Source organism: Nomascus leucogenys, chromosome 6, assembly GCF_006542625.1.
Source record: "Nomascus leucogenys isolate Asia chromosome 6, Asia_NLE_v1, whole genome shotgun sequence".
Classification (NCBI taxonomy): domain Eukaryota; kingdom Metazoa; phylum Chordata; class Mammalia; order Primates; family Hylobatidae; genus Nomascus; species Nomascus leucogenys.
Genome location: NC_044386.1, coordinates 91,983,382 through 91,999,510, shown reverse-complemented (window position 1 = coordinate 91,999,510; position 16,129 = coordinate 91,983,382). Strand labels below are relative to the sequence as shown.

The 16,129-nt window shown below is 49.0% G+C and overlaps 1 protein-coding gene across 1 annotated transcript; it reads right to left on the bottom strand.

The window, feature by feature from the left end:
• Positions 1-969: 969 nt before the first annotated feature.
• LOC115835566 (golgin subfamily A member 6A-like) lies at positions 970-6,450 on the bottom strand. Its single transcript, XM_030815122.1, has 9 exons — positions 6,367-6,450; positions 4,561-4,680; positions 2,877-2,878; positions 2,614-2,698; positions 1,727-1,765; positions 1,408-1,462; positions 1,231-1,311; positions 1,028-1,134; positions 970-981 (listed from the first exon to the last, which is right to left on the bottom strand). The coding sequence occupies exons 1-9, from the start codon at positions 6,448-6,450 to the stop codon at positions 970-972; spliced, it is 585 nt and encodes a 194-aa protein (XP_030670982.1).
• Positions 6,451-16,129: the final 9,679 nt, after the last annotated feature.

Genomic DNA, 16,129 nt, shown 5'->3' with positions numbered 1-16,129 from the left:
ATCGCTTCACTGCAGCTCGAGGACTGGATGGTGAAGAGTGAGAAGTTTCGATCTGGGGAGCCCAGGCAGTGCCCCTTAAAAGGGCTAGGGCTAGGCTCAATATACAACTCGGTTAGTAAAGATCAAGGCATTTCCAAGCCCGTGGCCTGGTTATTAAAAGAACTCAGTAAAGTTGGAAGGGACAGGGAAAGAGATCGAATTTACAGCTGGCTAACAGAGGCCCAGAGAGATCAGATATATTGCTATTGTTATTGCTGTTATTACTACCACTGTTTGCACCGTTATGGAGTGCTTCACCAGGTTCCATGCTAGCAATCCCATTTAATCCTCACAACCACCATATGAGAGTTACTAGGATTACCTCTATTCTGTAGATGAAAAACATCGAGTGTTGAGGTTAAGTGCTTGCCTAAGATCACTTAGACAGAGCTGGGATTTGAACACCCAGGTCTATCCTATTCTCTAAGCCCATGTTTCTTGCTGGGGGTGGGGGCACAGATAGGAAGGGGGAAATTAATCTTTTGTTTGCTTTTTGAAAGGATGATACATTCATATAGTCCCAAACTCAGAAGGTATAGAAGGGAGGTGTCTCCCAGGCACCCTGTTACTCTCTCCTGAGTTTTTTATGAATGCTTGCAGACATGTTTTTGTATATTATCATAGTACACACACACACCTTTCCTCTCTCTACAGAAACGGTAACATACTAAAAGTACTCTTCTGTACCTTCACAGAACAACTACCCAATACCCCACCTGGACTTGGCAGGCCACAGCCAGGAAAGGGCAGGGCAGGCCACTTGGCCTCTGAGCTCTGCATCCAGTGCTCACTCCCCACAGTGCCCCCCAACTCACCCACAGCAGCTGACTCAGCCCCAGGCTGCCTCTAACAACCATCACACAAAGTAGTGAGAAATGGCATGCTGCCTTCTGGGCAGGACACTCCATCCTGCCAGAAGGGACTTTAGGCTCACTCCTCCATCTGGGAAGCCAGGCTGCCAGGGGATGGGGCAGCTGGTTGGACTCACCCTGTCCTCTTCCCGCTGCTGTGTAGACACAGCACAGAGAGCCCGCTCCAATTCTTGAATACGCTGTAGGGAGTATTGCAGGCGGCCAGCCAGATCCTTGGACTCTTCTGTAATGAGAGAGGTTGATATGGGGCCCAAAAGACTCCCCCTAAAGACCTGTCAAAGTGCCAGGTTGAAGGATGATGGGATGCCCAGATTCCCACCTTCGAAGTGTCGGGCAGCACGTTTAGTATGGTAAAGGGCGGTCTTCAAGTCTTCCTTTTCCAATGTGAGGATGTTGATGCCTGGAATTGAACGTTTGGGGAGAAAAGCCAAGAAGTGCTGAAAGAGAAGGAAAGAAACATTCTCCAGAGGACAGGAGAAAGATCCCCACCCGCCACTCACCTCTAACTGCTCCGTTTGTGCTTCGTGTATTTCATTGTTTGCTTTCTTTGCCTATAGGAAGAGGAAGACAGAGCTCTTACCACAGGGAGCAGAGATGGCACAGCAAGAGACATGCCCCCAGAATGCCACCAATGCCCCAGGACAGGCCCACCCATGGGACCAGGTTAACAGGGACCCTGTGGGGATGGGGTGGAATCTGAGGGGTGAGCCTTCTTCCCCAGGCTGGGAGTGGGCAAGATGAGACTGGCGCCTCTACAGCTGAGTGCCCCCCAAACCCAGCAGTCATGTTGTGAGCAAACAAAGAAATCACGTTACTTCTTCCAGCTGATGTTCCAGTTGTTCCTTCTGCTGTTTCTGTGGGGAGAGTCAAATTCAGGTGACTGAGAGTGGCCCCTCAACTCTATTCCCCAGACCAGGAAGCGGTAGGCAGGGGCCAGCAATGGATTTTAAAGGCAACATTCTCAGACCCAATGGCAACACGAACTGGTCAACTCTCCTCAAGCTCCCAAAGACAGAGGAATTGGGTCTTTGTTGGTTTTTGCCCACAGCCACAGAACTCAAAGTCTGAATCTGGATTCTCTTGAAAAGACAGTAACATAAACCTCTAGAGACGGAGTCTCAGAAGACCCACCCTTCTGCCAGCTTGTGATTTAGAAAGGTGCCTTCATTCAACAAACATTTACTGAGCACACACGGGCCAGGTATGGTTCTTCACAACAGATATAGGATGGAAAAGGACAGACAGGAGCCCTTGGCCCTGAGGTTCCCATTCTAAGGGCCTTTAAATCTCAGACTCTCAGAGCTAACAGAGACCTTTGATGCTCTACCTCCTCTAGAAACACGAGCCCAAGGAGGACGGTGGCTCATCCAGACTCAAAGCAAATTAGGGACTGAGTCAGGGCAGAAATACAGGGCTCCTGACAACCAGTCAGGCTAGCACTTCCCTGAGAGGTGACAACCCCAGGGCGTGTGTGGCAAGGACTGGAGCAGGGGTGTCTGGAGAAGAGAGAGTCGGCAAAGAGGGCAGCAACAGAAGAGCCATGCTGCATGCTCCGTGCTCTGGGGTCCCTCCAGATGAGGCCTGGGTGCTCCAGCTCCCCATTTGCCCTTGGCACCAGGGGCCCCCAGCCCCTTTTTTCAGGGCCCCAAGGGGAAACTAAAGCCCAGGATTGGCAGCGTGGAATCAGGGGACCCCACTGGACTCTTATCAATGATTCTATGTTTTCATTGAGTTGACTGATTGTCATGGAGCTTGACTGCAGGGCTGTTGCTAGTTCTTGGTACTGGCTGTGAGGCACATGCAGAGAGGAGGAGTTGGAAGAGGATTGTGGGGAGAGGTAGAGAGAACAATAATTAGGGCTGGGGTGTGTGTGGGCTGTCTCAGCTGGCAGAGGGTCACCCAGCCCCCACTGTGAGAGGAGGTTGGAAGGCTGGCCTGCAGAGTCACTGCACCTCAGCCCAGGACCTCTTACTTCCAGATCTTTCAGGGTAACAGATGATGCAGGAGTAATAAAAATGAGAAATTTAAAAAAAAAACTTTCATGGGAAACAGTTATGTATATAGAGAAAGTATAAAAACAGCAAGGAGCCGGGCACAGTGGTTCACACATGTAATCCCAGCAGTTCGGGAGGCTGAGGCTAGTGGATCACTTGAGGTCAGGAGTTCAAGACCAGCCTGGCCAACATGGTGAAACCTCATCTCTACTAAAAATACAAAGATTAGCCAGGCGTGGTGGCAGGTGCCTGTAATCCCAGCTACTCAGGAGGCTAAGGCAAGAGAATCACTTGAACCCGGGAGGCAGAGGTTGTAGTGAGCTGAGATCGTATCACTCAACTCCAGTCTGCATGACAGAGTGAGACTCTGCCTCAAAAAAAACAAAAAAAAAGAAAAAAAGGCCCAAATCCCACATGCCTGCTCTGTACATTATTCCCAAATTACTTTTAAACTTTTAGGTCTCACCATTTCCAAGATGATAAAACATGCGGGGAAGGAAAAAGCCCAATCAATCAAGCAGGTGAAGAAGCAGACAGAAACAGGCTGAAGGTTAATGGCAGCAACATAAAACAAGGCAGGAGCCAAGTATCCCCCAAACCAGAGAAGCCTCAGGGCCATGCACAGCTGCAGACAGCAAGCCAGAGAGGGGTCTTGGCACTGCCTCACCTTCCACTTGTCCAATGGGGGAGCGCTACCCCATTGGAGTGGTTAAGGTTGGACACCAGCAACTTCAGAATGTCCTGAATCTACAAGAGGTGACAAGGGTAAAACAAGGACGGGGGAAAGACAGAAGTGGCTTACAGAGAAGCAAGAAAGTCAGGGTAGGAGGAAGATGTGGGTTCAGGAAAAGGGAACGCTGAAGAAGAGCAGAGGAGATTAAAACCATGGCCTGTGCCATTCTTCCAAATGGCCACCTGCTGCCTTGCCAGGGACAGGAACAAATAGATGGAAAAGTCCCCTGAGTGATGCAGTCACAGAGTGGAGTCAGCTGACCAATGAAGCTCTTAATACGCACACTGGACCCCTCTCCTCAGGCCCAGGACACGGGTGATGAATCTGGTAGAGCTCCAGACCTCCACCTCCATTAAAAAAACAGACTCCTGGGTAAGAGTTCACTTGAACTAAGGGGGCTCCAGCTAAAAAACAAGTTTGAAAGACACTGATCTTATCCAGTATCATCTTATAGAGAAGGAAACTGAGGCTCAGCAGAAGTGATTTTTCTGTGGTCACCCAGCAAGCTGGTGGCAAGTTAGACCTTCTCTTGCTCCTAGTGCCTGGGGCTCTCCTCACCACACCCTGGGCCCCCTTCAGTGACTCCTAAAAGGACAGCCTTATGGCAAGCGGCTGTACTCATTAGCCTAGCTTCCCCTTGAGAGTGAGGATCAGGAAAATCAAACAGCAATGACCATTTCCTGGGTATCTGGAATCTCATTTAAACTTCACAAATGGGAGTCAAACAATACTACCCTTATGTTACAGATGTGAAAAGAGAGGCCCAAAGAGCTCAAGCAACTTGCCATAAATCAGATCCCTAGAAGATGGAGAAGCAGGATTCAAACCCAGAATTCTTAACCAGTACCCAGCAATCTCAACAATCACCCCCTACTGTCCCTTGGGCCCCCTGTCACCAGGAGCCAGGCCAGCCAAGACTCACATCCCCAGGTGAGTGGCAACCACTAGAAGTGGTTGTCTCAGGGCTACTGCCAGTTTTTTTCTTTTTTGTCTTCGCTCCTGCTGGAACAGCAGGGCTGTTCCTCTGCTGATATTCTTTTAGCTGTGGGAAAGAAGAGCAGTAATACTCATGAGAACTACCGGCCCCTACAGCCACACCCTCCTTACAGTTTTTGCAAAATACTCTTATACATCGTCTGATTTAATGCCACCAACAACTGTACAAGGTGTTGTCACAATTACTTAGTGACTGAGCGGGATGGATATTATGGCTAAAAAAAAAAAAGTGGGGGGGGGGGAATAACGGAACTTAAACTCAGTCTTCTGACTCCAAGCTCTGGGGTTTTGCCATGAATCAGCATCTGCCAGGAACCAAAACCAGAGGCAGAGGTAGAAAAGTAAACATTACATAGGCAGGAACTACACGCTGTATGGTTTAGAGTCATACATCCTCACATGTCTGTTAGTGTGAAGAAGTGCACCAGTATCTCTCAAACTTTTATATCAATGTGTCCTCATGGAAGAAGGCAGCTTTTTTGTTAAATCTGGGAATTTATCAGAAAGAGGACAACCCAAGTCTCTTTTCAGAGAGAAGTCTGGTATACTCTTAGAAACCTACATGAGGGTCATCCCTAAGTACATTAATGTTTTTTCTCTCTCAAGAGAATCAAGGGAAACTGATGCTTCAGAAAGATCTCCCACATTTATCCTGTGGCACTCAATGTACCCCAAGTTGAGATGATATGAGGAAGACTCAAGCTGTCAAGTTCAGTTTCCCAAGATCTATTCCACAGAAGATGAGCAAATCTCACTTCAGAGACCACTGACTGAAGGGCAGTCTGGTCCCAGAACCGTGGAGAATTAGAATATGAGGTGGAGAACTCAGAAAAAAAGTTAAAGTCTCTCTAGAGAGTCAAAGCCTGGGAGAAAACCAAACCAAACCGATTCTCCCATCACCACCCAGAGATACTGTCAATGTTTTGAGCTCACAGGGGACGTGGAGGCTTTTCACACTGTCCATGTCTATGTGAAGGGAGTAAGGCAGCCTGAAACCTCTTGCTCTAGGTCCCATAGTCCCCATTTCCCTTCTAGCTGGAAATTTGTGCTGTGACCAGAGGAACCAGAAATGGGGTGAGAATGCTTAGGGGACTGGGTTGTAACATCAAAGGCCGGTCTTGCAGCAGTAATGACAGTTCCTAGGGGGATTGTGACATCACTACATTCCACTCCTCCTGGGGGTGGGGGGAACCACACCGGTGCAATGGCTGAGTTGCCAATCCACGATGGGGGAGGGGGGCATACGGCTGGGACCCAGGTCCTTGGAAATGCCAGTCCAGAGAGCCCAGGGAGGTCGGGCTTGGGTCAGCAGGAGGGGAGAGCAGAGTCTGCTCAGGGAACCCCAGGAGTCACCAGCCCAAAGTCACCCAGGGATGACTGGCAATGCTGGGGAGTTGGGGCTGGGGGCCCAGGTCCTTGGAGAGGTGAGCCCAAAGAACCCAGGGAGGTTGGGCTTGGGGTGGCAGGACGTGAGGGCTGAATATGGAGCAGGGAGCCCCAGCAGTCACCCACCCAAAGTCACCGCAGGGTGACTGGCGAGGGCAGAGGCTGGGCTGCTTGCTGAAGGGGCGGGGCTGACTGACAGACTTTGGTTGGGGGAGCCCAGAGGCACCGGGGTGGGGGGGCGAGCCCGATGTGCCTCAGGAGTGATATGGACTCTGGGAGTGGTCTTGTCATCAGAGGGAATCTCTGGCTATGTTGGGGGGCCATGACCTTTTTCTTGGCTTTTTACCTTTTTCTTGGCTGCTGCCAATTTTTTCTGTCGAGTTTCTTCTGACATCATGGGGTGGGGAGGGAGATAGGGTTGGGGCCACATCAGCAAACACCTCCAGTCACCTACCAGGCAGCTGTGTGACTGAGCCAGAGGAGGCGTAACCAGGGCCACACTAGAATGCAGAATAGGGGTGTGGCCTTAATGCTCCAATCCCATTGGTCAATGAGAAAGATGAAAGGGAAAGGAGGCGTGGCCAGGCAGCAGTGTGTCCAGAGGAACCTGTGACATCACAAGGAATGCTGCCCATGCAACTGCTGTCCCCGCCCACTTGGGGAGAGGGGCGGGGCCTGCCTAATCCGGGAGAGGGGAGGGCCGGCTTTTGCTTTAAAATGTTAAAAATAAACTTTAAAAAATATATGTGTTTATACCTTATATATATGTGTGTCAGTATGTGTGTGTCCACATGTTCCTCCAGAGCTGTCTTCATTATCCAGCTTCTATGCATGGTCTATGATTTTGGCCTACATTTTTCATCTTCAGATGGAGTATAAGAATTACCAGTATTACCCCAGTTAAGACACAAATCCTATAAAAATGGAAAATCCATAGCATGTTTGATGATTAATGAATGAAGTGGACTATATTATCCAACATTCCAATAAGGTAAAATAATCACAATGATTTCTCTGTTTTGGAAAAAAACATTTCCCTTATTCTCCTACATTATTAAGAATTTTTAAAAAACAAGAAACATGTCTAATATCTTTAACAACACAAAGCTTTTGGGCCAGGTGTGGTGGCTCACACCTGTAATCCCAGCACTTTGGGAGGCCTAGGTGGGTGGATCACCTTAGGTCAGGAGTTCAAGACCAGCCTGGCCAACATGGTGAAACCCCATCTCTACTCGAAATACAAAAACTAGCCAGGTGTGGTGGTGGGTACCTGTAATCCCAGCTACTCGGGAGGCTGAGGCAGGAGAATCACTTGAACCCGGGAGGCGGAAGTTGCAGTGAGCCAAGGTCATGCCACTGCACTCCAGCCTGGGTGACAGACTGAGACTCCATCTCAAAAAAAAAAAAAAATAGTCAAAAATAAATAAAAACACAAAGCTTTCCATTTAATAAGCACTCAAAGCTCTTTACTGGTTTAAAGCATATACAAGGCCTATTTTTCTAGAATCACCTGGTCTCTCTAAGCCTTGCAAATGAAACTGAATTTCTCACTTGATACTTGGCTACGACTTGCAATCATGAAAACCAAGAATTGTGTTATGTCACTGTGTATTGCCTGTTACCTGAATTCCACACTAGGCTGGGATCAAGGGTTCAATCTTTCATGATTTGCTCCATAACCTGTGAGCTTCTTTTCCCACACCAAACTAAGCTTTGTTCTAGAGTTCTACAATTTACAGTTAGTAGACAAGAGTGGTTCTCAAAAATGTAGTCTCTGGACTAGCAGCACCAGCAGAACCTGAGAACTTTTTATAAGTGCAAATTCTCAGGCCCCACCCCAGACCTGGTGACTCAGAAACTCTGGAGTAGGGCTCAGCAATCTGTGCTGCAGTGATCCCTCCAGGTATTCAAGAACCTCCGGCATACAGCAGGTAGAAAAACGTGTTTCCTTCTGTAGGTCCAAAGCCAGGGATGCCATATGTTCTGTCTTGATATGAAACAATGGCATGCAATTAAAAGACATAAATCTCCTTCCTACTCCCACCCTCCACCCAATATGTTTTATTTTTATGAGTTAAATAAGAAAACAAATGGCAATCAGAGATTCAGCCTAAAAAGTATATTTACAAGTGTCAGTTCTCATCCAGTCTGATCTCCTACAATACCATTTACACCCTCTTACCTCTCAAGTTTTTTAAAAAGTGTCTTCACAATGTAAGTCTCAGGCACACTAGCAGTTCTATAATAAAACAGTAAGTAGATCAGAATGTCCAAACTTACTAGAGAAGAAAAGTGGAATCACTGGCTGTATTTTCAAATTGCATTCAACAGGAAATGTAAGTTTTGAATTCTTTTCACCTTCACACTTCCAAGTTAATAGCATTAAATCAGAATACACCATTCTTCCAAAGCCTCTAGCCAGGCAAAGTTTTACTGTATTACTTCTTGCTTTCAATGGATATAAAGCACAGTCCTGGTAGGCACATTTTGTATACCCGCAAAGATGCAGAACTAAACAGTTCCATCTATTCAATATTAAAACAAAAGTCCTGCAAACCTCGGATGGTGAGTGTAATACTTCAGCACTAACAGCAAAGCCTCAAATATAAAAAGATACCAAGATCACCACTAGCAAACAAAATGAGCTCTCGGCCAGGAGCATTAGTTCACACCTGTAATCCCAACATTTTGGCAAGCCAAGGTGGGAGGATCACTTTAAGTCAGGAGTTCAAGACCAGCCTGGGCAGCATAGTGAATTCGCATCTCTACAAAAAATTTTAAAAATTAGCTGGGCGTGGTGGCACACACCTGTAGTCCTAGCTACTTGGGAGGCTGAGGTACAAAAATCGCTTCAGCTCATGAGTATGAGGCTGTGGTACCTATGATCAAGCCACTGCACTCCAGCCTGGGTGACAGAGCAAGATCTAGATAATTACAGTCTGTCCTGCTCCTGTTTATGTTAAAATGCTTTCAATCACTAGGATAAAAATTAAGTGAAACGTGACTTGGGAGCTTGGCCAGAAAATAGGCAATGGAGAAACAGGCACTTCCCACAAGAATAAAAATGGCCAATAAGCATATAAAAAAGATTCAAGGCCAGGGCCGTGGCTCACGCCTGTAATCCCAGCACTTTAGGAGGCCGAGGCGGGTGGATCACCTGAGGTCAGGAGTTTGAGATGGGCCTGACCAACATGGTGAAATCCTATCTCCACTAAAAAATACAAAAATTAGCCAGGCATGGTGGTGGGCACCTATAATCCCAGCTACTCGGGAAGCTGTGGCAGGAGAATCACTTGAACCCAGGAGGCAGAGGTTGCAGTTATCCGAGATTGTACTGTTGCACACCAGCCTGGGCCATAGAGCAAGACTCCATTTCAAAAAAAAAAAAAAAAGTTTCAAAAGCACTAGAAACCAAAGAAATGTAATGAAAACAATGAGATTTTCTCTTTAAATATCAGCAAAGGACAAATAGAGGGGGGACACTGGAGCTCTGCCCCTGTTGGGAGTATAAACTGAACCAATTTTCTGCAGGATAATTTGAAAATTTCTATTAAAAATCTTAAAACTATTTTATGTTATTTTCCTCCAGAAATTCTACTTCTATGAATTCAGCCCCAAAATGCTTGCTTGCGTCCATTAAAATATATATATAAGAAAATTTACTTCTGGGGTGGCAATGATTAACTTAATATACATCGAGCTTTTAAAAAGATGATGCCAAGGATATATTTACTGCCATAGAAATATGCCCAAAGCATAGTGACAAAAGACTATATATTACGATTCTACTTTTTAAAATGTTCATATGCATAAAAAAGTATAAAAAGCAACAAACCAGAATGCTTTCAGTGGCAAAATTAAAGACTTTTCTTCATATTTTATCTTCCAAATTATTACAAAAAGAATGCAATTTTCTTTATAATCAGGGGGAAGTATTATTTTCATTTATTTACATATAAATTTCTTTTCTTTTCCTTATTTTTTCTCATGTATGTATCACATGTACCCTAGAGAGCTTGAATCCCTACCTCTTGAGGTAAATCAGACCATTTCTGTCTCTATCAACTTGCCTTTTTTGGACATTTCAAATCAATGGAATTATACAATATGTGGTCTCGTGTCTGGCTTTTTTACTTAGCTAATGTTTTTGAGGTTGGTCTGTGACATATAACAGGTTTTGGTAGTTTGCTCCTTTCATTACTAAGTAGAAGTCCATTGATGGATATATACCACATTTTGTCAGCAGAGAACATTTAAACTTTGATTTCAACTTCCTATGGTCTAAATGAAACGCTTGGAACACAGGACTTAACAGCGAAAGCTGCTGTGCATGTCAAAATAACTACTTAACAGAACCAGCTTTGTCATCAGGAGCCTGAACTGCTGCAGAAATTTTTAGCATTTTGCAACTTCCTTTTTACAAGCAACTTTTGTGCTACTACATACACATCAGGACTTCTGAAGCATCTGATACATCCATCTAATAAGTATGAGCACGTGTCTGAGTGGACAAGTAAAACCATCTATGCTACACTGCATATTTTTTCCTCCCCCAGACTGGACCAGGGAATCTCTCAACTTTCTAGAGTATCCTCTCTCCATTGACAAAGCTGAACAGTATTAAAGATCCTGCTGCCTTTGTTAGGCAGATGTGGAAGGGAGGCCCAAGAGCAAGGGTGGAGAGGAAAAAGAGAGGGGAGTTTGTGGAACAGGAAGTCCCCCGGGGTCTGCGCATGGCTCCCAGCTGTTGAGGATGTTGTGGATGGGGAAGTGCTGATGGTGTCCCGTGACAAGCCTAGCACCTCCATTGGGCCCAGAAGGTCTTGACTTTGGACCCTTACCCATGTTCCAGAAGTGTTTACAAGCTGTTTTTGCTTTTGTTATTTTCCTAAATAATCATTACTTGGTAGTTAGTTATTAATCTTTCTTTGGGAGGGAGACAGAGCTTTAAAGCTGAAGAACATAATTTTCATTAAAATATCAAAAATGGAAACAAGTTACTTTGTAAACAATTTGCTATACAAACCAAAGGCAGCTGTTGAGGATCTCAATAAAATGTTAAATGCATTTGCTGCTGTTAGAAGAAATACAGAAAAAAAATGTAAAGAAAAAAATGCATTTGCTGGCAGTGGTACCATTTGCCCAAGGTTGGGTTGCCGTGTCATCATACTGTGGTGGGGGGTATATGCGGTGTATACGTGTGAAACTTTTCATCTCAGGATGGATCATAATGTGAGCTGCAGCTTTCCTTCCAAATAGGGTTACAAAGTAGTAAAACATGGGCTTGGAAGTGACAGACCTGAGTGAATCAGCCAAGCTTAAAGAAAAACCCAATAAAATTAACTTTTAATAATCCTGAGGTTGGTTTTTGAAACAATAGATACAATGATTTACTCTAAGCATCTGGTTATGATTTTGAATCAGTAATACATACTGTCTCGACCCTTTTTTTTTTATGGAAACAGAGGTGTCACCCAGAAAACCCCAAAACAGTGACTTTTTTTTTTTAAGACAGGATGTCACTCTGTCGCCCAGGCTGCAGTGGCGTGGTGGATCTCAGCTCACTGCAGCCTCGACCTCCCACCTCAGTCTCCCAAGTAGCTGGGACCACAGGCACCACCGTGCCTGGCTAATTATTGTATTTTTTGTACAGATGGAGTTTTGCCATGTTGCCCAGGGTGGTCTCAAACTTCTAGGCTCAAGCCGTTCACCCACTTCAGCCTCCCAAAGTGCTGTGTCTACAGGTGCGAGCCACTGTGCCCAACCTGCAGTGACTTTTTAAAATATAAGTTGAAGCATCTCTTCTTAACCTTTAATTGGAGGTATCTCTTCTCTCATTCTCCTCATCTTTGGTGTTCCCCCAGAGTTCGCTGCTGTCTGGATGTACAACATATATTTCAAAGTCAAGGCTGGGCTGGGTGCAGTGGCTCACACCTATAATCACTCACTTTGGGAGTCCAAGGCAGGCAGATCGCTTGAGTTCAGGCAAGGTAAGGCAGGCTCCCAAGGCAGAGACTGAGGCTGACCCCTGCATCCCCCTACTGCAGGGGGGCACACCAGATAGGCAAGGGTCTTAACCTAGAAAGCCCCGGCAATTCCTGGGCCCATCAAGACACAATTGAGGCTTGGCGGTGGTGGAACCCAGGAATGGTCTTTGAACCCACCACCTGGAAGGGGAGCCAAGGATAGTCCTGGCCCAAAGGCTCCCCTATCTGCAGGCAGTGGGGAGGCCCAGGAGCCCAGACCATGAGCTTACCTGGCCAAAGACAGCAGCCAGCAACAAGATGCCAAAGAGGGTGGGTAGAAAGATCATCACATCGGGGTTGACTGCGGCCGGCACCAGGTTCCTCTGTACTTCTGGAACACATAGGCCTCTCCTTCCTATCCCTGAAGCGCCTGTGCCCCCACCCCAGCACCCCGAAGACCAGCCTAATATATGCATTTGTCCTGAGTCAGCCCCACTGTCCAAGCAACTGCAATTTCTCACTAGAGAGCCAGGGCAGGGCAGGGTATAGGAGGGGTCCCTGGAAGACGCCCCCTAGAATGCCCTGATGCCTAAAACGTTCCCCGTTGGGCCTTCTCAGGGAGGGAGGGTTCAGACAGCCTTGTTCTCTCCAGCTTCCTCCATCACCACTGGAGCCCTTACAGGCGTCAGGGGAGAGAATTGGCTCACTGGAGCCAGGACCAGCATGGACACAGCCCTGGGGCTGAGGCTAAGTGGGCTCTGGGAGACCATCACTCTGTCTTCAAGCTTTGGTCTCCTGGCCCTCTACAAGCCAGGCTGTTTCAGGCTTTGCATTAGGCCTTGCACAGAGACAGAGTTCAAACACAGCTGGTGGACACGGTGGGCTTTAGGGAGGGGGCACACACCTGGGGGTGGGGGCTGGGTAACACGGAACGGAGGCCCTGGGGCTAGCGTGGCCTGTCTGGAGGTGGCGCAATGGGACCTGCACCACATGAGGACAGAGGGTCCACCTGGAAGAGTGGACCAGCCAGATGGCCACCAAGCTGGATGGCCACTGCCAGAGCCTGCTGGATGGCCACTGCCAGAGCCTGCAGGACAGCAGAGGGGGCTGGGAAGGGACAGAGGCTAGCTGAGGGGCAGGGAACGTGGGTTCCTCCATACCGACACATGAGTCTTCCCTAAGTGGGTCTTCCCCGTGAGGGTGAGGGGACATTCAAGACACCTCCAGCCCACCTCAAACCATCTCAGGAGGCCACCACCAACTCACACAGGCCAGTTGCATTGTCACAGTGACCCCAGAACAGCACAGCCCTGTCCTTCAGATAAATAAATGGAGAGAGTGATGCACATCACAGCCAGGAGCTCAGACTCAGACCCAGGTCCAGCTGCAGTGCTGCCTCGATGGCTCCACCTGCACCTCATCCGGGACTCAGTTCCTGCTAACAAGTGAGCACCTGAGTACGGGTGAAATAGGTGCTATTATCCCCGTCTGGCTGCTGGGGAAAGGGAAGCAAGGCACAGATGACTTGCCCAAGGCCAACATATTATGGCTGGTTCAACCACATCTGTTTCAGCCAGCACATCCCCATGGCAGAGGCTTTACTGTGATCCAAGCCTCGAAGGCAGAACTCCTTGCAATGTCCCACCCAGGGCACAGAGCATGCAGCCCCATGTCTGGGGAGGTGACAGGGTGGGGAGGTGACAGTGTGGGAAACAATCCGGCTAGGCCAAGGCCTCATGGAGCCCAGGGTTCCCTAGGGCCAGGAGAGCACTGGAGACCACCCCGACACCCACTGGAAACCTGGAATCCGCACCTGCAGGAGATCAGGAGCGGGGTTTGGCCTCCGATGCACCTGCAGCAAGGTGAGAGGCACAGGTGGGCGCCCTGCTTCCAACCAGCGTCAGGTGGGCAGGAAGCAGATCTCCTGCCTGACCTTCCTCTCCTGCCTCCCCCAAGCAGATGGGAAGGGGCAGCCGCCCATCAGGCACTGCCCAGATTGAAGCTGCTGAAGCCAGGTCCCAACAGGTGAGTGTGACCCCTGACTATATCAGGCCCAGCCCAAGGCAGTCATGTCTCTGGTGAGGACCTTGTAGACAGGAGATGTGATGTCCCCAAGTGGCTCTATAAACCTCTTGAGGATAATCAAGGAAATGGGCAAGACCATCACGCTCAGCCAAGAACCTGACAGGCACGAGGGGGACCAGGGGCAGGTAAAAGTCAGTTTGGGTTCAGGCCTGGCCCCTGGAAGGATGGTGGATGAAGGGCCAGCCACGGTGAAGGGGAATGGATGGCCACGGGCTGGGTGGCCAGGACTGTCAGCTCCTGCAGCCCCTGCAGAACATCCGCCCAGGCCTGGCTCTGCACTCAGCCTTCTGGAGCCACAAGTGCCTGGACACCGGCCTCAAGTAGGGATGGTGGTAGGAAAGGCACTTGTGGCCACATGTGGGCACCTAAGCATGGGGCAGAGGGGTATCATGCCCCAAAGAAATCATAGAGGCCAAGAGCTTAAGCATATGTGACACCATCAATAAACCCCCTTGTCCTGGGTCACATCAATTAAGTCAGTGCCTACCCTGACCCTGAAGCTGCAGCTCGGTCTGGTTGAGACTCACAAAGAGATGTTAGTGCTGGGCAGGGGGACTGGCCCAGCCTGCGATGTCCAGCAAAGCTGTGGACTGGACAAGAATCTCTGAAGATTAGTCCAGGACAAGGAGAGCTGTGTCTGGGCAGGGAGTGGGGGCAATGCCCAGGGGGCAGGAGACCTGAGGACCTTTAGGTAGGGTGCCAGGTCAGCACGTGCAGAAGAGAAGGTGGCATGGCAGCTGCCCGAGGCCAGGCTATAAACCTAGGGGCCACCCTGTCTAGCCTAAACCATGCTGCTGCCCAGGTGCTATCCTTCAAATGTGAGGCCGGGCTGGAAGAGCCCCCGGACCCCTCATCCCTCCTGCCCCAAGCTGGTTCCCATCCCTCACCAGAAGGAAAGTGAACTCTTCTATGGGGCACAGCCTGCCAGGTTCTCTATCACCTGGTGGAAGGGGCAGGGGGGAGGGGGAGCTGCAGCTGGGTGAGAAAGAACCCAGGTCCCACTCTTTCCCTACCTGACAGGTGACCTCGGGCAAGCTGCTTTCTTTGCCTGGGGCCAAGGAGAGTCACAGTGGAGGGGCCAGGTTAAGAGGGCTCCACCCTGGAACCCAAAGCTACCCACAGAGAAAATCCCCCATCCTCCCGATTCTGCTCCCAGCTCATGCTGGTGGGGTAACATCCTCCTCATCATTGAGGCTGTGGGAGGCAGAGGCTGACCCCTGCTCCTTCAGGCACCTCAGCAGGTTTGGGTCCGCCTTCATCATGATCAGGGAGGGGGTCCCTAGGATCACAAAGGTAAGGGGCAGCTTCTTGGGCTCCAGGTGCTCCAAGGTAGACCCTGCAGGGCACCAGAGCTAGAAGGGTGGTAGGGAGGCCGGGTGCAGTGGCTCAGGCCTGTCACTTTGAAAGGTTGAGGTGGGTGGATCACAAGGTCAGGAGATCAAGACCATCCTGGCTAACACAGTGAAACCCCATCTCTACTAAAACTACAAAAAATTAGCCAAGCATGGTGGCATGCGCCTGTAGTCCCAGCTACTTGGGAGGCTGAGGCAGGAGAATCACTTGAACCCGGGAGGCAGAGGCTGAACAGTGCTAGGACCTGAGCTCTGCCTGGCCATGGTGACTCTGAGCCAGGTAACCCTACGTTAGTCTCAGTCTGTCACTGTGTCTCACAGGGGATGTCAGCGTTACCTTTGGAGTCAAAGTAGGTAAGCCAGGGTAACCAGAGTTCCTAGCAGGGACCAAGACCAAAGGATGCAGGGGTTGGGCCGGTCCCGGAAGGTCAGGCTGGACGAGGGGCTCCATGAAGTTGGGGCAGCTGAGGGCCTGCCCTTCAGGTTACAGGCATCTGGGTCCTGGTCTAGACCCTCATATGCCATCCAGAAACCCAACCCTAGGGATCCTACCCAGGCTGGTAGCAGAGAGTCAATCCTTGTACTCACCCCACCAAAAGCTCTGAAATGAGGGGGCCTATGGGTGGGGGAAAGACTCTTCAGAAAAAGGTTCTCAGGGTCAGGGAAGGTTTGAGCTGGGCCTTAGGGCAGCCAGAGAGGTAGGTGA